A 25562-nucleotide genomic window follows, 5' to 3' on the forward strand; every position below is an offset into this window, starting at 1 on the left:
TGGTGCCTATGACTGTTTCCGACACCTCTGGAAGGAAAAGGGAGGTGACTGTATAATAGAAGACAGGGGATTTGAGGAGTGGGCAGATGTGTCTAACAACAAAATTACTCTTTATTCTGGCTAAATGAAGAGTCTGAACATTCATGCAAATGAATAGATGGCCTGATTGAGGGAACCTGTTCAGAAAGTCCCAGATTTTCAGGGTGGGAACCATTCATTGAAACACAGTAAATCTAGCAAGTGATAGGAAATTCTTCTTTATACTAATAAACTTAAGCAAAATTCATTAAATTAAGAGAGCAAAGCAGAAAAGAAAAATAAACTCGGCAGGGACTTGGGGTCGTTTGTGAATGACAGAGTCATGCATGGTTTCTGAGAGGGTTAAGGTTGTGTTTGATCCAGAGGGCTGATGTCAAGGGTGGCGCCGACCGGCCCACATCCTCGGGCTCCTGATGGGAACAGAGCACTGGCCAAGGGCACAGCATCTTTCTCTGAACAGCAGTCTCTCTGGGCTCTCAATTTGACTTTCAGGAAAGAGGCATCCAGAATGACATTCTCTTCAAATCACAATTTTAAAAAGCCCCGTCACTTTTCACTGAGTTTCCACTAATTAGCATTCAGGAAGGAGTAAATATAGCACTAACACAGGAAAAGGTTCTTAAATATTATTTTGATGTATCTCAATCACTGAAATCAGGTCTGATTCAGTTCACTAATCTGTTTTCCTTTCATCTTTTCACACATTATTAAGATTTCTGCTTCACCAACTATAATTAATGCTCTTCATTTCTTAATGTGAGGTCATCACCACTGGCTTCACAGAAATCATGTAACATAGAGTTTCACCTTCAGAACACATTTCTTCATGTGTCCAAAGTAGAACGGAAACCGGCGATAGAGAGCAGGGCTCCTGGGTTGCAGGCGTAAGTGAATTAATTGGTTGGTGTAGGTTGAAGTTTGCCGCTGAGTTGACTAGCTAACCAAATCATACAGCTTTTTAGCTACCTGTCAAACCAATTCTCATCATTAAGAAAAAAAAAAAATCTCCCTAAAGTGATCATTGCCTTGCTAAAATATTGGACTTTGTGGAAACTGATTTTTAAAATCAGTTCTTTACCCATTCATCCACCATTATCAAGGGTCTGCTATAAACAAGGCTCTGAGCCAAGCTTGGTGAGAAACTAAATTATACGCAAAAGATGTGCTCCTGCTCTAAAGAGCTTAGACTAAGGGAACTGGGTGACTTCCATGCTCCACCCACGCAGTTCTCCAGTTTCGTAAACCATGGAGATATTTGAAGTGAATGTAATGACGTGTGTTGGTTATGACACGGATGACTGTACTATTTATTGTTCAACTGGAATACTTTGAGAGGGAAAGGAAGCACTATTCATAATTACATTGGCACAACAGCCTGAACTGACATTGTTCTAGGAAAACCGAAACACATCGTAGTTATTCCCCCCGGAGAAGCATCATCTCTACCTGACACACTTCCATTCTCTTCAGAATGTCACTGAAGTCGATCACAGATCATTTTAGAAATCAGATGACCACGTTACAAACCAATTAACTTACCAAAATGACTCAAAGTGAATAATGAAGTTGATTGCATCTTGTTATCATTTTCTTGAGTTATTCCCCTTGCTTTTTACTCAAGAAAAACTTTTGGCATTGGTTCCATCTACTAAAAACAGAGTTGTGATCAACAAAACTGAAGACTACTAGTATGCAAGTGAATATCATGATGTCGTCTAGTTTAACATAACATGAATTTAGTTTCTCCTAATTTTTCTTTTCAAAAATGGAGTGTGTAAATTCTTGTACAGTATGGATTTTCTTCTCGACTGACTTATACTGGCTTTAGGAAAGGAGGCTGCAGCTCACTGAATCCATTGCTAATCTTTTTTGTGAGAGCCAAAAACTGGGCACACTCTAGGAAATTTCATATGTGAACAAATTTAAATATCAAGATACCTGACTTGAAATTGGTACTTGTTTTGTTTTGTTTTTTAATTTTATTTATTTATTTATAGCTGTGTTGGGTCTTCGTTTCTGTGCAAGGGCTTTCTCTAGTTGTGGCAAGCGGGGGCCACTCTTCATCGCGGTGCGCGGGCCTCTCATTATTGCGGCCTCTCTCATTGCGGAGCACAGGCTCCAGACGCGCAGGCTCAGCAATTGTGGCTCACGGGCCCAGTCGCTCTGTGACATGTGGGATCCTCCCAGACCAGGGCTCGAACCCACGTACCCTGCATTGGCAGGCAGACTCCCAACCACTGCGCCACCAGGGAAGCCCTTGGTACTTGTTTTAACTTTGTTTTTCCTTGACACTTTTATGACTCATAATGTATATTTATGGGTTATATGTATATTATTTTCCCAACCTTGATGAAAATAGAAAAAATTCTTTCCTTATAAAAGGGCATAAAGATCATGGCTATTATCTTCTTCTCACATTCTAAGTACTGAACCACAGATTATTTCACTTGGGATGGAAATCTATTGGAGACTAACTGTATAGAGGAAGGAAGCGCCGTATTAAATATAACTCCTCCAAAAACAAACAGGCTATTTGCAAAGAAATATATTTGATCATTTGGAAAGCATATTCATGATTGTTTCATTGTCTACCTGACTTTAATTTAGTTGCACATAAATCTCTGAATAATATTACTTCCACCCACTTCCCCTAACATTTTTTGATAATCCTATGCTGATAGCAAGACTATGTTATAAAGGAAGTTTGAGGTACCTGTATATTTGTTATTCAAAGTGGCAAAGCACATATTAATTTCTGATGAATGAATGAAATCACTCTGGTTGATACCTAAAACTCAGGAAAACATCTGTTTTAAAGCTAGTATGTTCCCTCACATTTTTCAATAGCCAACTTGATGTCATGTATAGTAGATAATAAATATTAACTAACTTACTAATATAATGAATGAAGTGTTTTTGAGGTGAGTTCAAAGTGGCAGTTTCTAACTTTGAGAACCGTTTGTGAGTATGTGTGTGTATTCAGCCTGTCGCATAGTTATTAAAATTAAGATGAAACTGATAGTGCGTATTAAGTACAGAAAGTTGGCCCACTTTCCCCCGCCAAATTCACAGAATGAAAAAGGCAAGGCTTGGTCTTTAGTAACCCCTTTGGTGATGGTAGGGTCTTGAGGATAAGTGATCTACATTCTCCATTAGGGGAACATTACTTCCATCCAAGAAACAAATGCAGAGAAACCCTATTATTCATGTTGAAGTGAAATTTGATATAAATTGGCTCTTTCCTGAACCATTTCCCAGAGGAAGCTTAGATTCATAAAGATGTGGGCTCTCACCTGTAACATAGTCACGTGGACACCCAAGGACACTCTCAGAGCAGCCCTCCGGGATATATTTAATTTGACTTCCTCTTTGCTTTTAGGAAAGCATTCCATTATAGCAGAATGGATAGGGACCCTAAAAATCTTAGTAATTCAGGAGAGGAGTGTAAGTTTTCTTCTCTTCAAAGATGAATATGTTGAATTGTTAAAATCCATGTCCTTTTAATTCACCTCCTCTAAAACCAGTAGGAACTGACCACTGTTGCAACTTTGAAAAAAAGGCATTTTAAAGAATCTGTTGCTCTTTGCTCTGTGAGCTTTGAATTCTCATTTCATCCTTCTTTGCCTGGTCAAGTATATATGTGCTCAGAACTTGCCAGTGAAGGCTTCCTTTCTCTTCTCCCTCCCCGTCAGGGCTGGGAGTGCCTTCACGCTCCCACACCATCCCAAACACACCTCCATCATAACATTTAATGGTAACAAGGCTAATAAAGTTTTAATAACTGTAGAGCTTACTCTGAGCCAGCCACTATGCTAAGGTCATCTCACACATTATCTTAATTATTTGTCACAAAAATGCCAAGACTTAGGTGGTATTATCTTCCCATTTTACTGATGAGAACACAAAGTCAGAGGTTAAGCACCTTTCCCAAGCAGATCCAGTTCAGAAGGTGTAGCACCGAGCATCCAGGCTCTGGGTCGTGCGCCCCACTGACCCAGGAGCAATAGTGCAGACGCTCCTCCAGGCTGTGAGCTTCAGGAAGGCTGTTGCCAGTGCCTGGCAATCCTGCCTGGCAGAGCAGGTGCTTCAGTACTTACTGAAGGGATAAATAGATGGACGAATGAATGATTTGTGGTATGGGGTTTACACAGAGGTGGGGAGGGCAAGGAAGGTTACGCATGGAAGATAATTGACCCAGGTCTTAGAATGAGTAGGAATTTTCTTAACAAAACAAAAACCTCATGTTTTCCTGACATGGTTTTTGGTTTTGTTTGATTGTTTGTTACCAAAGGGCTAATTAAATTGGTTTTCACAGGAGAAATTAAGTCACAAATAAAGTTGTGTGCCTGTTAGCAAAGAGAGCTCAGGATCCCAAGTTCTCGTTCGTGTGTAAGGGCCACGCTGCATTTATAATTACCCACTGCCTAGATGATCATGAATTCTTCTTTGTATAATGATGCATCTGCATCTCAAGGGTTTGACACAGGAAACCTGGAGAACAGCCATCAGAGCCATCGACTTCCTTCGGGATCACGGAAAGAGGCTTTAAAGACCTAAGAGAGGGAAGGAGATTTATGGCACTGATCCCAAAAGATGATAAACATCGGACAGACTGTTGAAGAGCCCTACGCAATGAGAGAGGGAAAGAGGCCGAAGAAATTCAGGCGGTGCCAGGAGAAAAGGAGGACCCGGGAAAGAGCTAGAATTCTTCCCAAGTAGAAAGGGCCCTACGGCTGCCACACGTGCCCAGGGATGTGGATGAAATGCCTATATGTGCCTGGAGAGCACCATTAGCAAGACCAAAGCTTATCATTTTTCACAATTTGTCTGGTTGTCAGACAAGCCTCACAAAGAAATTTCCAAATGTTCTACCCTTTTCAAGTTCAGCTGCACCTGAAGGCTTGAGCCGTCCACTCCCTCCTCCTCATTGCCAACTCATCCTCCCTCTGAGCCACCTTCTTCTGCAGTAACTGCTCCCGTGGGATGAGCTGACATTCTGGGCCTCTCAGCAGGAAATCCAAAGTTTTGTCCTTTCACAAGTCCCACGACGATGCAGGGAACTGCCGAGTCCGTGCCGTTGCCTGCCCCCGAGAGTCAAAGAAGTAACCATCGCATCCCAAAGTAACCGTCGCATCCACACATGCGTTTCTACAACCTGTCTGACAGTGGGCTGGACACAGGGAGCGAGGAAGGAGGGCAGGGAATCAGGGAAATATAATCTATAATCCCTACTCGAAGAATTTCAAGAAAATAACAATCTAGTTTCAGAGGAAAAAGAGAAACTACAAGACATATTGAAAACAGCCCCTAATTTATGTTACTGAGTAAAAGCACAGTATGAATTCACAGAAGTCTGGTCACTATGAGCTGTTCCAAGAGGGGGAGTTTTCATGGAGGTTATGGGAATTAAACGAGGCCATAAAATACGAGAAAGATTATTTGGAGGACAGAAAACGGGAGAGCATTCAAGAGAAAAGAAAGGTCACAAGAAAAGATGCAATTGTGGGAACAAAGTTTGGATGATGTGAAGTACACAGAGTGACCAGGCCTGACTAGGACAGATGAAGGATGCTGGGAAGTGATGGGGTGTAAAATCAGATAAATTCAACCTAGGGCAAGATTATGGATTCAAGCTCCTGTTGAAATCCAGCCCGAGAAGGAAGAGTCATTTCCTAATAACATGATTTAGGCCTCTCCATGCTTTCCTCTAAATTATTTCCAATAGATTGTGATTATCTGTGGGCTGCCACTCACTTTGATTAGAAGGATTACCTTCCACCAGAAATGGTAGCACCTTTCTTTAATGATGGTTTTATTTGACTGATGAAAACGCCTCAATGATATTCTCAGTCTTATTCTTTCCTATTGGAACTCAAACTAATACAAACTGTTCCTTGCTCCAGATATTCTATTTTTTTTTTTTTTCAATAATGCTGTCCAGGCAGGAAGTTTTGTTGAATAGATTTGGTGGGGTGGGGGGCTGTTTTTTCACTAGCTTATTAAAGGCACATATTCTTTAACTTAATTTTTGATTTCTACTAATTAAAATTTCCTCTAGGCATAGTTTTGTTAACTACGATTTGCTTTAAGCATCTTTTTTAAACTTCATTTGTATCTTTCTAAAGTTCTTATTCATTAATTGAGGATTTTCAGGCCCATGATGCTCTCCCTTTTCTTCTCAAAGGACCAGAGGCATGTTTTGGTCTGAGGAGATTCAGATTGTCTCCCTTCCCTAAAAATTGAGCAAATTCCCTGGATCAGCACCATGAAAAAAAGATTCTTTGAGGCTATAGACTAATGCTGCTATCATTCATCGTCTTAAAGTACATAAAATTAATAAATACATTTAGTCACTTTTTCTAAATGTCCCAATTGTGCAAATCCTTATAAAATGTACCCTAGACCAAGCAGGAGGTGGTTGAAGCATTTCTGTGGTTAGTGCCATCTATTTTCAGAGCTAAGGAAGCCAGAAGTTTCTGAAAGTGGACCATCAACTGCCCAAGGAGAGTCACCAGCCCAGGAAACCCCACTGGCTCAGGGACCAGGTGACCAGGGCCCCCTGGTGTCTCTTCCTCCGAGAGCTGGGCCTTCTCTGATGTTGAGCTGTCCCGGTGACCAAAAGTGCCCAACGTGTAGTATCTCATTTAACCCTAACATCAGTAGGAATGTTATTGCCACTTTACAGATGCCAAAACTAAGGCCCAAACAAGTTAAGTGATTTACTCAGTCTCATCACTGATTTTCCTCCAAAATACAATCTTGGGTTTCTGTTTCCTAAATTATAAAACACAACGCTTGGAGATTGTTTCTAAGCAGACTGCCCTACCCAAATATTTCAGAAATGTTAGCATTTCTTAATTGTAAAATGGGTGTTTGAAATAGGTACCATTATATATAGTTTACAGAAATGCAAGTTTTTCATGAGACAAACTGCATCCAGGGAACTCTGGAATGTTTTGAAGAACATTTCCAGGGAGAAAATGGAAATGGAAAATAGATTATAAAATCTGCTCTTTGGCTCTCATGGAATCTGGTACCTATTTATTTTTACCAATTAAGTCCTGTGAATGCTAAAGATAGTCACAGCTGGCAGTATGTACATTATCCTAATTTGCAGCTTCTTGAGGGTAAAGGTCATGTGTGTTTGAACAGGGATAACTCCATTGCCACTTAAATTACCAAAATAAATGCTCTTGAATTACAGAAACCAATATAAGCATCTCAGTTTAATATTGTATTTGCAGAACCCTAAGTGATGACTGTGAGCTTCCCACTCACCTTGTGGGGTGAGCTCAAGAGGTACAGGTTCTGAGTAATTGCATATAATTTGTCTTCTGCCCTGAGACAGAAATGGTGGCGTGTTTGGCAGGGTTCCCGCCACGGTGGCGGGAGAGGTTGGGACTACAACGTGCATCTTCGTACAGAGGCATTCTGGGATGTAAAGAGCCTGGGAGGCATTGTGAGAGTCGTGAAGGTGATGTGCATTTACAAAGGGCAAAGCATTTGAGTGGCTCCCTGTTCAAATAAAATATTCTGGGAGGGAAGAGTAGGCTGTGTCCCACTTATTAACTCACATGGCACTGTTAGCTAGAGCAGATTTGACAAGGACACCATCCTTGGTCCAATTCCCTTTTAAGGATTTGTTCACTGATTTACTCATTCCAGTGGTCACGGATTGCAATCACAATGACAGGCCCCTGCTGAGTTCTCTGAGTTCAAAGTGAGGTCCAGGTGGGCCTTGACGTGCAGATCTACCAGGTCTTCCTCTCTACCTGACAAGTAAACCAAGTATCACCTGGATAGATCAGGAGCTGCTCGTCATCTATGTCAAGTTTGCTTTTGCATTTGTTTTACAATGCTATCTAATTTGTCAATTCAGTCAAAAAGAACTCGAGCACCTACAATGTGTCATGAACTCTGAAGTTGACAGGAGAGCAGAAGATGCTATATTCTGTTTGAGTGCAGCTTTCTAAATATAGAAAAGTATGGATCTTGAAATCACACAATAAGACAGAAATATGGCATGTAATGAACTGTAGGAGTCCACGGCCGAGAATATGCCAATTAGAATTTTTGCTACACAATTCAAAGCGTGTTCTTATAAATAAAAGTAGGTAGACTTTATAACATTTTTGTACCCAGGTAATGCTGCCTTCCTTGATTTTGTACATGGTAGTGTAGGATAACCTTTTTGCGTCAGACTTTTTATGGGTAGTAATGTGCCATTGCAGTGGGACAGCTTAAGTGCATTTTAGGGACTCCTGTATCACCATCCTCATCAACCGGCATTTATTGAGTGCAGGAACTATAAATCATACTTATATACTTTATATAGAGTAAAATATGCATGCGTGTTTTCACATAAACAATGTTGAGTCCACTTTTTAAAATCTACAATAAAATAGGAGCTCCTATATAATGGTTTTGAAATTAGTGTCTCAAAAGGAGTATAAAAACAACCCTGTCATTCTTCCAAGCTCATGGAAACCTTAAATCCTTTGGCAGTGGGTGAAATGTGAAAGGCCTTCTTAGTTTGCCCCTAAGTGTTCCCCAGTGTCCTAAAAGCATTATAGACTTCTTCATCCAGGAGGAAGCAAAAGAACCGATGTGCTTTGGGGAACCAGGTATAAATGCTGTAGCTTCCAGAAGGATTAGCTCCTTTTACTTGGAAATTAGCAAATGGATGTACAATTTTTAATTATAAATTTTAAACTTTCCATCAAAGTCAAATTGTGCTGATGTTAGTCAAACCTAATCTAGGCATTGACTCAAGAACCTGCTGATGGAGTAAAAAATACATGGAAACTTGTTAACAAGAAGTTCAATTATCTACATCTCAGCAAATCATGCCAGAGTGTCATGTAATCTGCTGAGCTCAGGCAGCCCAGAGCCAGGGAAGATCTCTTTCTTTTCTTCACCATTAATATTTACAGTTGGAAGCAATACGTGGCTGCAGTCTCAGTGCTGCACCTACAAAGGGAGTTGTTGGCTTGATACCTTGTTTTCTGACACTGTGAAGCGAGGAAACAGCTACCTTCTTAATCATCGCCTGATAACATTGTGCTGAAACTGGAGGGTAGCACAGGGCTGTTTTATACAAGCAACAACCCTGGGAGATTTTCTGCATTGTTTCCTTGTTTTATTTCTTGATAGACATGCTGGGGTGTTAAAAGCATGGGACTGAAAGTTGTGAATTATGGGTCCTTTTCTTTGTTCTCCCCCTGAATTTTTCAGGGTCTATGCAGGCACAGTATATAGAGACAGCTTACCTCCCAGACAGCCTCTGTGTGCTGGGCACCTTCCTAGAACTCACAAACAAAATCCTTCCACCTCTCAGCCTACTTTGTTGGAGCTTATTCTGACAAGCAAAGTCCTAAAAAATTAAACCAACACCAATAAGCAGGGAAACGCAGCTGGTTATATAAGTGCTGTCCATAGCAAGAGACCTGAAGTGTAAAATAACTATTATTACTCATCTCTCAGTGTGTAAATATGTCAAATAAGGGTAACTTAGTTGAAATTCAGGGTAGATTTGGGGTTACATCTATATAGTGCTCTACCTAGGATGCATCTGTGCATAACTGAACAAGCCCTGACCATTTGGGTACCGGATCTGCTGCTTAAGTAATTTGTTACTTGGGACAAATTGCTTAAAAGATCTTTTAATTAAGGGCAATGATCTCTGTATCATTAGACTATTGTGAAGATTAAAATGAGGTGACATGTCAGATGCCAGGGAAAGATTAAGTCCTCAGGTTTTAATTACTTTTCCTTTTTCCCCTATGTACCACCTTTTAGTTCCAAAGTGTTTTACAGCTGATCTCATTGTAGAATATCGAAAAGATGAATGGCCTGGGTAGAATGCACAAATAATCAAAGATCTAGTTGCCACCTTGCAGTAGAAATACTAGATTTATGCTAGGTTCCTGAGACCAGGGTAAGAGGCCTAAAAAACGGTAGCAAAGACATTTTAATAAAAGAGAACAATGAAACCATTGGGTAGAGGGCCAACCTCTAAGAACCTCTAAGGATAAAAATGCCTCTTAATATGGAGGCGATTCCTCCCCAGGTCCGCCACACAGAGGAGTGGTTGGCTGAGGTGAGCCGCGTTGTAACTCTCTTTCTCTTCTCGGAGCCGTAGCTATCCCTTGTGTCGGTAAATCAGAGCAGATGGCTTCCTTTGACACCCCGCGCTGTCAGTGGAATGTAAATGCTTCTCCTCACAACACTGAGAGTCCCGAGGCTGTGTGTTTAATCTGTGCTCTGCGAGCAGAGTGACCCTGAAAAGAACATGAGTGCAGAGCACGTTTGGAGAATTGGCAGCCATCCTCGTAAACAGAATCGGGGAGGATTCTGCAAGCCTGGTGACTAATCTTGGTTTTCTTCCTGAGGCTCTTAGCACAGCCATATCCCTGAGGACAAGTCATCTAAATGGTGGTGGAATAGAAAAGTTATAGACCCAAGGGAAATATTTTATAAAGGTGGGAGAGAAGTGTTATTCTGGGGTCTGGGAAAAAGAAGCAACAAAACTGAAGAGGCTTAGTTTATAGTTTGAATTCTCAGTTCTCAGTCTCTTTGGGAGTTTAGAAAACAAAATTTCCATATGTTTCAAATTATTTAAGTTAGTAAGGGGAATATTCTTTAGGCAATTACTCCAAACTTCAGGGGAAAAAAAGAATGTAAATAATTAAAATTTCAGTATGACACAGAATATGAGAAAATGCAGCAATCAGCAAAGATTATCCAGAGAAAAGTCTTACATTTTGGAATATTAACGACAAATTATAGAACTAAAACACAATTTAACATGTTAGCTGGGTTATCTTATTTCTTCTTAAAAAGGTCTCTGAACTGGATAGGAAACAGAATCTGATCTTCATTTTATTAAAACAGTCACTAGAAATTAGTCAGTGGCAAAAGGAGAAGATTCGTCCTTTGAGCCCTTTGTAGGGAAGGAAGAGAACTGCTCAGGCAAGAATCTCCTAAACCGTTATTTCAAAAGGCAATGCAGACACGTTGTATATCATAATTACTGTGTACATACACTTAGAGCTCCAAAAGTGTAAAATAACCAGCACAGCTATAGTGTCTGGTCTCATTTTATAATAGGCTGTTAAATTCTATGCTACGTTAATACATAGAGATAGGGCAACTGTAGTTCAGCAGGACTTTTAGACTGAGTTAAATGCTGTTAGACTTTATTCTTGTCCCTCCAAGAAGGAAGGCTGTACATCCTCAATACCAATGTAAATAGATCTTTACCCCCAGTTGCATTTTGGGACATTTAGGTGGACTATTAACAAAATCAGACATATGGTTTTTGTGTTTGTGTTTTGTTTTGTTTTAATCCTGCCATAGAGTTTTACCAAATGGCTTATTTGGAATTTGAAAGCCTGACTTCTGAAAGAACTCTTTAGTTCTAAAACTAAATACTACTCTAATCCATCTTCCCAATATGAAGGTTTCTATCTTTGCTGGTGGTAAGATACCCTGGTGTTCTAAGTGGTGACAAGCTCATAGATTTAGGAATGTTCACTTTGGATCCGACCAACCTCAGCATGGCAGGCTCCTTCCCTGTTTAGACGTAGCAAGTCTCAAACGATTTGGAAGGGAGAGAGCTGCGCCGTGAAAGGATTCCCGTTAAAGCACGCAATGCATCTTTCATCTTCCACGAGGCAGACTTTGAAACTGAAAATCTGATAATTTGATGTAAACCGACAGTGACGTAGAAATAGCCACTTCTGAGATTATTTAAGAGAAGGTACAGGGTATAGACATTCGTCCATGAAACACTGGAAGCAAGGGTTTTTATTTCTATGTTTGCTTTGTAAAATAAGAATAGAGTAAATGGCACAATAGATTATATAAACAAGGACTTCAATGACAAGCTGTCAAAGTTAAGGTAATATATTTCACATGGGTGACTTGATGCCACACTTTATCCCCTGCACGAGGGGAAACCAATTTGAGTTTGGTCAATAAAATACAACCTCCAGAGCTGGGCCTGGGGCACAGCTGACATCATGCGGCCGAGCCTGGTGACTTGGCACTCACTTCTGCTGGGACCCAGCAGGCGCTGGCACGGCTGCCATGTGGGGGAGGTCAGACATTTAAGCTCGATTTGGTTAATAAACACGGATGCAGGTATGTCAGGAGAGAGGATGCCGTTGATCTTCGTGCTCTGCTAATTTAATGCAGGTCTGAGGTATCAGTGGAACTAGTTATTCAAAAGCTGGATTTACTGCAGTCTCACAACTGTTGAAAATTAAACTACATGTGCTGCAAGTTAGGGGTTACTGGAGTATCTCATTATAGAGGCTGTTTTTTTCAGAGGCTGGAATCTTTGCTGAATTACTGAGGGACCTATTTGAATGTAGACTTGGACCAAATAATTTTCTGATAAGTTGGCCATAAATCCTCAGTAAAATAAGCTTGGTGTTCTCAGCATATCTGTTAGCGTTTTTGATCATTTTTATGGCTTTCCTTTTGCTGGTCAAATTATCCTTATATGCCCCTAAAGCCCCCCTGACGTGGATTAAGCCAACACAAACCAATAGACCTTCATTACTCTGGCAACTGGTTCTGATTTGGGGGCAATAAATACAATGACACAGACTAGATTACCTTTGCCAAAAGGACATGTGATAAGCCATAAGGATGTTGGGGATTTGGCATTCTTTCTCCTGCTTAATGTGAGAATGAATTAATAGCAGCTTTTCACCGACTGAAGAAAGTTGGTAAGAAGAAAGAATTCCAAGTGAGGAAAGGACCAAGGTACAGCTTTTAGGTCAGGAAGGACGATGCCAGGAGATGGTGAGAAAGTCCATGGACGCCCACTGTGTGCCTGGCACTGGGTTAGGCTCCAGCAGGAGGGTTAGGGCCAAATGTGTGAGGAAACTGGCATGTGATGTGATCCATGAATGTTTCAGTGTCTAGATGGGAGATAAAACCATCGATGGGAACAAGATTTACTAGGCAATAAAAGTATAGCAGGGAGAGAAATCAGCAAGACCCAGAGTAGCAGAAGAACAAACAGATAGTGAAGAAGCAAGATCCACAAATTGGGGGGTTAGAGGAATTATTTTCACTGTAACATCATTTTTAAAAGTATTACTTTTCTAACTTTTTTTGGGAAAAAAATGAAAGCTAAAGAAAATCAGAAAAAAAAATAGTGCAGTGAACACATAACCTTCATCCAGTTTCAACAGTTCTTTAATATTTTGCTCCATTTCTTACCTCTATATACATACATTTTTTGCTCTAGCTTTAGAAAGTAGGTTGCAGATGTTGTAACACTTTACCACTAAATATTTCAGCAAGTGTCTCCGAAGAAAAAGGACTCCCTTCTACAACCATATACCAGTATGGCATTCAAGAAATTTACCATCTCATGTACTATCCATGTTCAGATTTCTCTAATTGTCCCAAAATTGTCCTTTAGATTTTTTTTTTTTGATCAAGGATACAATCAGTTGCATTTAGTTGTTAGTTGTCATGTCATTTTAGTATGATTTAATCTCAAAAGTCTCCCTGCCTTTTTTAACTTGTTTGCTGGATATTCTCTTGCTTTTGAAATGTTGTATAAAATCAGTTGATATACTTATCAATCACCTTCTAAAATCTATAGACCATGGCAGAGAAGGGGTACAAAGAAATTTAAATCCTTCTGTGTCCTACAAAACCCAGGTGAGTAGAGGACTCCTGGCATATGAGGCTGATAGGTTTCTTAGAAGAGGTGTAGGTCAGATGTGCTAGGAAAGAACCTGCAGAGAATATCCATGAAATTGTGCGTGCGATTCTGGCCTCTGCTTCACTGAGGGAGAGGAGAGAAGCTTCCTGGAAGGGAATCTGTTTGGGTTACTGCCCAGGTTGGGCGAACGCTTTCCTGACACATGGGCTGCTGCTTCTCCTCCGCGTGCGGCTCTGCAGAAGCAAGAAGCACTTCCCTCCACCAGCCTCCCAGGCAAGCAGGAAAGGCCCAGGCCCACTTCTCCTTCTCTCTCCCGCTGGATCGTGGTGTTTCCTTCTGCCTTCAACACCCTTCCTTACCTCCTTCTCCCAGCAGCTCCCTTTAAGAAAACTGGAGCATGTCATGAAGTCCACCTTCTGGCCTTTCTTTCTTCCCTTCATACTCGCCTCTAACAGAGTGCCCGTCGCCTGAACTGTGGCGGTTTGTGTAGCCGCCCGGCCCGGGACTGTCACTCCACGGTGAACTCTCTAAAGGCGCTGCCTATGCCTTTGGATCCCGTGTGTCCAGGACCTAGGGAGCTGCCTGCCACAGTGACGGCGTTCACTGACAATGCGTGAGTGCATGAGCGCGTGAACTGATGGGTGAACGATGTGCCCACCAATAAGCTCCCGGCAGTAGGGAAGTCTCCCGACGACTGAAAAAAGAATCGAATCAAGGCGTTAAACAGAGCCACGAGCACTACCAGTGGGTGAGTCAATGACAATTGATCGGCCACTCCGTGCAAAGCGCTGCACTTTGTCGTGTCGGAAAGTTCCAGAGGAAACAGATACTCATCCGTACAGTCCTGAGGGGCGGGGTGGAGGGTGGCCTAACCCCCGATGAACAGGGCAGCACGTTCAAGTGCACGGGACAGGTCACGCCGGGCAGGTCGGGCCGCAGCTCTTGTAAACGCTGCTGAGCCCTGGGCTTCCGGGCATGAGATGCTGGGAGGAGAGCCCGCGGGGTCCCCGGGGGATCTGCAGAGGGCAGCTAAGCCCCAGGGTGCTCCGAGCAGAGCAGAGGTCTCCCGAAAGGGCGTGTTCAACCCGGAGGAGCGGCATGGGCGGGGGAGGGGCGAGGGAGGCTGGTCCCTGCTCGAGAAGGGCGGGTAAGGACAGTCGCTTTGCTGACGTGCAGGGCGTAGCTGATGCTGACCTTCACAGGGAAACGGGGGCAAAGTCGAAAGGAGCCTTGACTTAAAACTCAGCAGGTTAGGCTTGACACGGTTAGCACTGATACGGTTAGCACCCGTGGGCTTCCCAGCCAGGTGAGCAAGCTCTTTTTTTATTTTTCTGTAGGGCTGTCTGGCTGGGGTAGATTCTGGGGCAAGAAAGAATGGCTAGAGGACCGTTTAACCAGCCACGGAAGAGACAGTTACTGTCTTAACCAGGTTGTGACCCTGAGAATGAACCAGAGAGCAATGCGAGCGGAAGGGCAGGGGCCTGCGTTCTGAGTGGATCCCGGTGTAAAATAATGAAGACGGAAAGGGTGTCCGATTGACAAACACAAGTGTGGGCAGCTCCCAGTGTGGCGCACACTACACACCCCGAGTCTTCAGCTGGCGACCACTGTTTTCTGGAATGCAGAGAGAAAGAGAAGGAGAGAAAAAAAGGAAAGGAAGTATGACTGTCTACCCAGGTTTTCTGAGACCAAAATGGGCCATGATAATGTCCAGGGGGTCACCTAGCGGAGACAAAAAGAATGTTTCACACATAGAAAATGGTATTTAAAAAAAAAAAAAGATCTCTCGCATCTCCTGCTTGTGTCACCTGACGACATTCCCATCCGGGCTCTGGGGCAGGAGAAGGTGAAAGCAAACTGTTTGTGGCTGATTCCACAGAAAGGAATAGTAGCCAAGTTGTATAATAATAATAGCCCCCTTCACTCTTTGATCACGTGGTTCCTGATCCGCCGCACCCCCCGCTCCCCCCCAGTGTCTGCCCGCAGCCCCTCCGAGGCGCCCTGACCCTTCAGCGGAGTTAGAGAGCGGCTGTCTCTCCCCCTGTGGGTCACAGGCCGAGGGTTTCCTCCTGCAGGAATCCCCGGGGAGAAGCTCTGTGCGTGACATTGAGAGCTTGCCATGTGCTGCTGGGCAAGCCTTCCGCCCAGCGGCGATCACCGCGGGGTCCCTGGGGCACGGATGCCGGTCCAGGGGCTGGGAGGCAGAAGGATGGAGCTGCACCTTGATGGAACTTCTGCCTTGGGAGGGGAGGGACGCCCCCCATGAACTGTTAGGTGTCCCAGGGCGCGACGTGCTGGAGAGAGATGAAGCTGATTACAGTTAAAGAGGGCGATCAGGCAAGGCCTCCCTGAGAAGGTGACAGGATGTGATAATCCCTACATGGAATTTAAACGTTTCTGTGCGTACAACATCTGGTAACCCCCCTGACCCAGGGTCAGCAGAAAGGGCAGCAATTCTCTTCAAACAATAAATTTATAAAAACATAATGAAATTTGAGTTTGGGCTGCTGGGATTTGGTTCTTGTATGAGGCAAAGAGCGAATTTTTATTCATAAGGCCTGGTCTTCCAAGGAGAACAATTATATCACTTATAACACCTGCTTAAGGAGAGAGACACAGGAAAGCTGTGTCTCCAGACTTCTAGCTGCATCTGTGCTTCTGCTGAACATGTGGCGTCCTGAGTAGCAAAGAGCTTGTGAGACATCGGGGCAAGAATTCCAGACCCAACACTAGACGGGTGGGGTTGGGAACTGCCGGGCTCACCGCTGTATTCTAGCTCCCACTGTGCTCACACAGAGGGCGTGCTCAAGAACCACCTGCTGAATGCAGGAATAACTGTGTCCCTTCACGACCAGTGTCACAGCACCCCTCAAATCGCAGAATTATGGTGCTCTTCCCCTAAAAGCCCACACACGTCATGCGTGGGCTGGTGGTCAGTTGTGAGAGAAGCGATGGTTTCAACTAGGGCTGGAACCCCGAACGTGCAGCCTTGTGCTGGACCAGCTCCTCTTCTGATCTGTCTCCCGTGTACCAAATTTCCAGTAGCAATTCCAACGTCTTCGGTGGGGCCTGATGTGGAAATCACATTAGAAGCTTCCCAGGACAGCACCCCTCCGGGGGCGGGGCTGGTGCCCGGAACCACCTCGTGTCGCCGGGTTTCTCCATCACCAGGCTGTCAGGACGGTCCCCAGTTAGTAGAGTTGTAAGGAATTGTAATTACTTGGTGAGAATTGGTTGAAAGACTATGCCGGTTTCCTTTGAGAGCCTGTGAGTCTTCTGGGAGAGGCAGAGCAGCGGCTGAAGAGATGGGAGCACCAAGGAGAAAATGCTACTGGGTTTGCATTTCAGACGCCCCCTGGTCCCTGGTCCCTGCAGCCGTCAGCGGCCTGGAGGGGCTCCGAGGCTGCCACGCTTCCGGGTCCTGAGCATTTTACAGGGTGGCAGGAGCATCTGCTGGGTGGGCCCCTCCCCGTGCCAGGATGCTGCCCAAGGCCCCGCTTGCAGCTTCTCAGTACCCCGTTTCCCCCCTTGTAACTGTAAAGTGGACAGTGTATTTATGGTTGAAAATTGGCTGCTGCAGCAATATTCATTTTAAAAACAGAGTTCTGGCACATATTCAATATTACTATGGAAACGGCTGTTCCTAGCAATTCACTAATAAGAGATAGTTCAAGGACCCAGGTCTGTGTGGGAGTTTTTTACCATCCACCAAATTGAAGACCTACTTGTTACAATAGTAATTCACAAGAACTGCTTGCTCTCTCTCTCTCTCTCTCTGTCTCTCTCTGTCTCTCTCTGTCTCTCTATCTCTTCTTTATTTTTAATTTGAAGGATGAGAGTCAAAGAGATGTCCTCATTTCACTTTAGATACACAGATGGAAGGTAAATATTATAACCGGCTTTGTAAAAACACATCTTTAAAGTATTTTTCCCATTAATCACTGATGTTCATAATAGTACATAACGTACTATTATGTACTTGTGTAACACTACACATACACACACACACACACACACACACACATTTCAGAAACTCGCATATTGAAGCTGGAATGTAACCTGTAATCAACTAGTACATCCAAACATTCTAACTTCCTGTCTTCAACTGTCTCCACATATTTCCACACAACGGACATATAAACTGAATTCTAAGAAGGATTTGGGGAATTCACTCCACCCTAGCGTTTTTCAGGAGCCAGTTTTTAACTCCCAACATTTCTGCTTTTTTCAACTACAAACGTACTTCCGCTGATTTTACAAAATCCGACGTGAGAAAAATATGCCCCTAAAGGGGAAACCACGGCCTCAGTCCTAGAATTTCCTCACTTCAAGTCAAAGCTTTAATGTCTTCACCTCCTTTCACCTGGAAATAGGAGGTCAAGTTTCCCAAGGTATCCTGTTTTTCCAGGCTCCTTCCAATGTGTTTATTGTTTTCACATTTTTCCAAATTGGCCCTAAATATTATGACAGGCGGATCCTGGTGCTGAGGACAGAGAGAGTCTCATTACTTTTCCTTTCCAGACAAGCCAGCTCGTTCTGTGCTTTCAAAATCAGATGAACTGACCAGCAGTCAGCTAGCGAGGGGCTGTGGGCCCTGACGGCCAGATGGCCCAGGCCCCTGCCAGCTCCAGGTCAGCGGCTGCCCCTCTCGGCTCCCAGCCTGGGCTCTGAGTCCCGACTTGTTGCCAGAGTGGGTGGCATCTGGTGGGTGTCCTGACACCCAAGCAGGGCCGGGGAAATCAGCCGGGGAAGGGTCATCACTCTGAAGAGTGCCGAACAGGAGTGACCACAAGGACTGATTTCCCTTCTGAGCCTGCCCCTCAGAGAAGCTCCGCACACCTGGAAGCTCCACGTCTCAGAGCAAGCCTAGGACACAGAACTGTCACCCCCGCTTTACAGGTGGGCAAACGGCAGAGATAAGTGTAGGACACCAGTGGCAAAACTGGATTCAAACCCATTTCCGTCTGTTTCGCAAGTGCATTTTGTTTCCAGTCTCCCCTCAGAGGAATCACAGTATAGAATTCCTCTTCTGGAGTTTAAGGAAAAAAAGCGAATGTGTATTTCCAGCGTGTTCTAGCCTAGGCTCAGGTCAGAAGGTTCAAAATAAGTTTTGGCAGTTTCCCCTGAGAATGCCAGCGTGCATCCTTGCCTTGGGTCACATTTGGCCACAACCAGTCAATGTTTCAGAATGAATCTTCCATGGAGGAAAAAAAATGAAGCACCTATTTATTTTATTCTGCAGATGGGGAGTTCAAAGTCACCACAGTTTCATGTGATCACGTATAAAATGTACATTTAAACAGGATGGTAACAATACAGATTGCAGCATAAGCCACCTGAAAAGTAATTTTACATGAAGTTTTCATGAATTTGGGGTCTATCTTTTCTGAAAAAGGTTATTCAAAAGTGCAGCATGAGCAGCACAACCCATCCAAACAGGCCTGGCCTTAAACTCACGCTGTTTTTCAGGACGGTCCACACCTGGCGGCCTTGTCAGTTCCTGTGTCCCAGCAGTTTCAGTTATCAAAGGACCCATTCCAGGGCTGTGTATTTTAAGCCCAGTTGAAGAATAGCAGGGCAAAAAAGGCCTTTCAGCCAGGGGAATTCAAAAGCAAAGGACCCTCCAGAGGGGATTTCAGACTCCGACTCCCTCAGCTCCCCACCAAAGCTGAGTGACGCGCGCTATCTGATATCGCTAGGCCAGCCATTTCATCCAAAACTTTATCTGAAGCTCAGAATTGCCGTGTTAGGTTTGTAGGTTGGCTCCCGGGTCGTATCCCGAGGCATTGAGGGAGTTCTAGCTCATCTTTCAGAATTAAATGAAATCAGCGAGGTGATGCATCACATCTTCAGGGCTGCTCACATTCTCCTGTGCTGAGAACTTACTCTGGGACATTCTCTTCGGCTTTTGCATCTGTTGTGTCTCCTGACTCCCATCCCTGGGAGTAGATGCTAGGACCTGGTGTTACAGGTGATCAAACCCAGGGTCTTGCAGGTACTGGCTGAGGCCCGCCGCTCAGCGCACAGCCGGTGGAGGCAGGGTGTTTCTCTCGGGTCTGGAGCTGGCCCTTCCATTCTCTCCACATTGCTGAGAGCAGTGGAGCCTCTACAGACAAGAGCCTTGGTTTCCCGCAGGTCCCGAGATAAGTGAAGCGGATCAGTTCTCTGGTTCTGCCAGAACTGGGGTCCCAACGAGAACTCAGCGCCTACACCTGCTATGTCCCCTCCCTCTCCAGCTGCAGGACAGCAGGTGCGAGGGTCTGGGCGGCATTAGCTTTCCCCGTGCAATCATTCTCAGCCCAAATGAGAAGACGCCAGAGAAGTTTAGAAAACAGAGACAAACCAAGTGATTCGTCTCCCCTCTGTGTGGGTGTGGACCCTCCCAACTCACCCACCCAGCAGAACAACCATTGACTCCCAAAGATGACACAGTTTAATGGACAGATTAAGGAGAATTCAGCATCTAGGAACAAGAGGGTTACACAATCTAGAGGTCCCCAGATAACACCAAGGGGTCCATCTGTCCTGCTGAGACCCAGACTCTTGAGCTTTCAAGGCCAGGTCTATGGCTGTATTCATCTGTCCCAGCCCACAGTTATCCCTACAGATAAAGGATGTCATTGCCACACAGTGTGGCCGGAGAACCTGCCCTCTAGCTGAGGTAAACAATTTTTCTCAAGAACGACTGAATTCTATGAAACTCTATATGCTTTTCTCCAATAACTGGAAAAGTTGCTGTGACCCAGAATTTTAGACAATAATGTGGAGAGTAGCAGCGCACACCTGAATGTTGCCCAGGAACCTGACGCTAGCTTTTCCCAGCCTAAGGACAGTCTTCCCGTGCACGCCTGTTTCTGCTCCTGTGTATCTTATCCCAGTTAATGAGACCCCAGCCAACAGGGTCACCTTCTGTGGTGACCATCCTTGTCTTCCCTCCGCTCCTCCCCAACCTCGCTCGCACAATCTGCCGTGGAGTGACTCCGCCTCCCAAGTCTCTCTCCACCTTTTCCTCTTCAAGTCTCACTCCACTGGCAAACTTAGACCGAGGTCATCTCACCACGACTAATACAATAAACTCCTATTTCCTCCACCTCCAGCCCCAACTTCACTTCCACCCGCCCTCCACCCTGTTACCAGAGCCAAGTTTTAATGAAACACAGACTTGATCATATCATGCTCTCACTTAAACACCTTCACTGGCTCCCACTGACCTCAGGACCAAGTCCAAATTTTAGTATGGCTTTCAAATTTCTTGTCCAGATTCACCTACCTTATAGTTCTATTTCTCACCAACTTTTTAAATCCTTTTCCCACTCAAACGTACACATTTATGGACAATACATTTGTTCATGCCGGATTTCCTACTGTTTCCCCAAACTCTAAGGACTTTTATATACTCTTGCCCTTTTGATTTCAAATTGTTTCATCCAAGTAGAATTTCCTGCTCGAACTATTTGAATGTTCATTTATCCTTCAAAAGGTAATCACATGCCACATTCCAATATTACTCTACCTACACCCCTATGCAGTTCATTTATGACATTATCATAACGTGTTTATAATGTATGAATATCTGTGTATATGTGCGTGCGTGTCTGAGCTCCAGATTTCAGACTTTGACTTGCCTTCTATTTTTATCTCCTAGCTCAGTTCAATGTTTATAGCAGATAGTCAGTAAGCATTGTTGAGTGAGTGAGGAAACTAATGAAGCACATTCAAACAAGGCTCATAGTGAGTACACCCAAGACAATATTATGAAGAGATACAGTATTAAAGGATTATATTAATTATATAATGTCTAAATCAAAGCACAGTGAACAACAACAGCAAAATAAAAAACGCAAAGGAAAACAAAGGTGTTTAAAATTCCCTAGGATGTTAAACTAACAAAGATTACATTTATAACAGTAGCTTGGTTAGATAACAGGGAGTGGGTCCTAGAGAAAGCTAAATGAGAAGGTAAACTAGTTTACTTCTGCTTTTACTTACCCTGACAGAAATATTTCTTTGAAAACCTATTAAAAATTCAAATAGCAACTGTGTCCTGTCTTTAATGTTTCTGTGCAACTAGATCAGTTTCGTTTTACCCATTGCTAAAAAGTGCTTGGCAAACACATTGGAATCAACATTAGACAAACCACTCTGTCCGAGGCACACCCCTGAGAGGCCAGGACCCAGCTCCTCCGTGCAGGGCTCTGCCTGCAGTTTTCTGTTCCCAGGTTTGGTTCCACGTGGCGCACGTGTGTTTTCACAACCATTCAATTGTCACATCGAATCCAAGTCAAAGTGGTGACTGTGGAAACCAGCGCATTGCAGCCCAGCCTATGTCTCGAGATCTTTCCCATGAGACCCAACTAATTTAATTTGCTTTCTTTCCCAAGAAAGGCTGTAAAACAACCATTTTTTTTCAGTGCAAAATCAGAACTTTTTGCAAGGGAGTCGAAAGACTGTGAGCCATACATCTCTATAGATGCAGAACTATTTTACAAATAAACGTGTGGGTTCATCCTTTGGCCTTGATGTCACACAAATGATGCCAGTCACTGAAATTAAGACACAGAGTAGACACAGTAGATGTCTCCTGCCTCTAGACCTTGGACTCTAGAGACAGTCACATTCTCATGATCTGGGAATAAGGACACCTGACATTCCTTCCACACCTTGATCTTTCTCCAGCACTGAGTGGCACCTGCGCTCTGCTTGGTTTCCATTCCAGGGTAGTTCCTTGACCTGGACGTTCTCCTTTGCTCTGTAACTCACATAACAATTATTTCTATCCTTGCAGTTGGCAGACGACTTGCTCTCAGACGTCTTCACTGCCATCGGTTCAGTGACGTTAGCCTTGTTGTTGATCCTCTTCCTGGCAGTGGTGGCCTCCGTCGTTGCCGCCAACAAGAGGGCAACTCAGGGGTCCTACAGCCCGAGCCGTCAGGAAAAGGATGGCTCTCGCGTGGAGATGTGGAGCATGACATCTCCCCTTGCAATGGAGAGGCTGATTTAGGACCATCCTGTCTCTAGAGGAAGAGATCCACACACTGCGAATAGGACACTTGTACCTGAGTGTTTTTCTGACAAACCTGGAGACATCAAGTTACAACTGGGACCACACTGAAACTGTGGGAAGGACTCCTTTGACCACCGTACGGATGTTCATAGTGGTTCAACTTGACACCACCGTTTTATTGTATTATGTGAGCCAATCACGGAACAGTGTTTCTTGTGCCAATAATTTCAGCCTCATAATTAGCAAAAATACCTTCCTGAGGATGTGAATTCTGGGAAAAGCTCCAGTGCCTGACATTTACACTCTGTACTCTTTGCAACTTGGGAACACGTTTTTAGTTTTCCCATCATCTGGCAACTGCATTTTTTTCACACAGAAACTACAGAAAAAACAAAATAGACACATCTCTCACTTTTCCTGTCATGTAGCGAAAGGTTTTAGTTTGTACCTATGAGGAGATGCACATTTTTTGTCCTTCAGTCATGGATTCAAGAAAGTTTTGGGAAAGACCTATGGTTAAAAAGCGACTCACCATCCACAAATAAAAATTGAAATGTGGTTTTTCCTCTTTCTGAGTATTTTTTTTTTTTTTTTTGCATTTTGTGACACTACATGTGACAAAAGTAACCTCTAGGAGCATTTGAAGCACGTTTTAACTAAATCACCTCAAGCGCTACGTTTAAAGTCCTTGCCCTTTGTAAGGTGTTGCTTAAGGTCGAAACACTTTCCGAGGCAGAAAACAGAATAAAAGGAAACCTCGTATTCTCAAACCTGAAAGACCAAGCTCTTTCCTTCCAACTGCTTTTTGATAAGTCAGGGTCAGACAGTGACCTTGTCTAAAGGTAAGAACCCCAAAGTACAGTGCACGCACCTCAAGGAGCATGTGTGTAAGACTATGTGGTTTGGAGGGAAAATACTGGGCCTTCTATTTATGTATTTTTTCCTCCAAAGATTTAATTAGATTTTTATATGTGTTTTGAAATGCATATAGCATGCTATTAAAGTAGTATATAAATAAAAAATTTAAATGTATGCATATATTGGCTTGGCCAAAAAGTTCGCTCGGATTTTTCTGTACCATCGTATGGAAAAACTCGAACGAACTTTTTGGCCAACCCGATATATTTTGGATATCTGCTCAAAAAATTAATAACATGAATTTTTATATATGTTCTAGAGCAAGCCATGCTCCTCAACTACTCAAGGACACCAATCCAGAAATCGCCCCTCTACCTTCCACATCATCAGCATTCCCACTGTACTAGATCATTTCCAATAGCACCAAACATGCTGCCATATTCCCTGTCGTATAAAATTACCTTCTGTGGCCCCATCTCCCTCCAATTACCATCCCGTTCCTCAGTATGCCTGTCAGCAAAACGTCCATAAGAGAGTTTTATATTCTTTGTCTCTCCTTCCTCTCCTCCCTTTCTCTCTTGAAATCAAACTGATTTAGCTTTTCTCTGCACCACCCCACGAAAGAGCTCGTGTCAGGGTCACCAATGGACACGTTGCCGAACACAGCAGCCCATCCTCAGACCTCAGCAGCCTTTGAAACAGCGGTCATTCCTTTCTCGAAATACTTGCCACCCAATGGGACACCATTTCTTCCTGATTTTCCTTTTACCCCACCGTCCAGCCCCTCTCAGACTCTTCGCTGGTTTCCCCTCATCTTCCTCTGCTTTATTTTTTTTCCATACTGTTTATCACTACCTGACAAATCACATATTTTTTGCTGTCCGTTTCTCCTGACTAAAATTTAAGTTACATGGGGACAAGAACTTTTTTTTTTTCTTTCACTGCAAAATCCCTCATTTAAAACAGGCCTAATGTACAATAAAAACAGAATGAATATTTTCTGCATAAATGTACAAATAATGAATGAATGTTATTTGTGCCTGCCACCAGCAAAACCCCAAAGTGCCCAAGATTTGTGTGAGTTGTCATTGGATGTTCCTGCTACTAAACTGTAATAGCTTTGTAGCTATTAATGGCTTAATCTTTGGCTTCCCCTCAAGTTTTCATATTGTTTTAAGTGTTTGTCCAAGAAAATGGATGTCTCTGGGTATCTGCATGTGGAGTATGCCATAAGACATTTTCTTTACATTTACATCCCATTAGAGTTACAACTTCTTAATAGAGGCTTATATGGAAAGGACAAAAAGAGCTCTTGCTTAAAGAAGAAAAAAAAAAAAACAAGTAGCTGACTTTAATAAACTATAAACTAAAAAAAATCACAGAGGAGAAGTTGGTCCTGTTGGGATCAGCAAGGGTAAGAAGAAAACGATAACTGTCGATGGTAATACTTTAAGTGTAGAAAAGACGTCTAACTAATCTGGCTACTCACCCTCCTCCAGTGCCTAGTTCAGGGCTCCACATAGGAATGCGTGCTCAAATATATGTATGAATGAATGCATGCAGGCATGAATAAAGGAATGATTCCAGGTGGCCGTGCCAAACATATAGGAGGTTACTTACTGACTAGCCCAGCAAGTCGAATATGCATCTTTGAACAAGCTAGATATACAATATCTTATGTCAAAATGCTTCCAAGTTAGCCCTATGGAGTATTTGTACTGAACCATCTCTAACAAGATAAACCTCATCTTAAGTAGAAAAGTCTAGTAATTCCATCACCAATGTTGGGGTGACTTTCTTCTTTTTTTTTAATTAACTTTTTTTTTTTATAGTAGTATAGTTAATTTACAATGTTGTGTTAGTTTCAGGTGACAGCACAGTGATTCAGATATATATATAATATGTATTATAGTATATATATATATATATATATATATATATATATATATTCTTTTTCAGATTCTTTTCCAT

At 43.2% G+C, this 25562-nt stretch overlaps 1 protein-coding gene across 6 annotated transcripts in view; it reads left to right on the top strand.

Moving 5' to 3' along the window:
• The window catches only part of CRB1 (crumbs cell polarity complex component 1), a 265758-nt gene extending 242525 nt beyond the window's left edge, over nucleotides 1-23233 (top strand). For all 6 annotated transcript variants that reach the window (XM_059942885.1, XM_059942896.1, XM_059942890.1 and 3 more), the window contains one exon: nucleotides 22515-23233. In XM_059942885.1, coding sequence (XP_059798868.1) covers nucleotides 22515-22730 — 216 coding nt within the window. In that variant the 3' untranslated portion in view covers nucleotides 22731-23233. The remainder of the gene's footprint in view (nucleotides 1-22514) is intronic.
• Nucleotides 23234-25562: the final 2329 nt, after the last annotated feature.

The sequence above is a fragment of the Balaenoptera ricei genome, chromosome 1 (genome assembly GCF_028023285.1).
Source record: "Balaenoptera ricei isolate mBalRic1 chromosome 1, mBalRic1.hap2, whole genome shotgun sequence".
In the NCBI taxonomy this organism is placed as follows: Eukaryota; Metazoa; Chordata; class Mammalia; order Artiodactyla; family Balaenopteridae; genus Balaenoptera; species Balaenoptera ricei.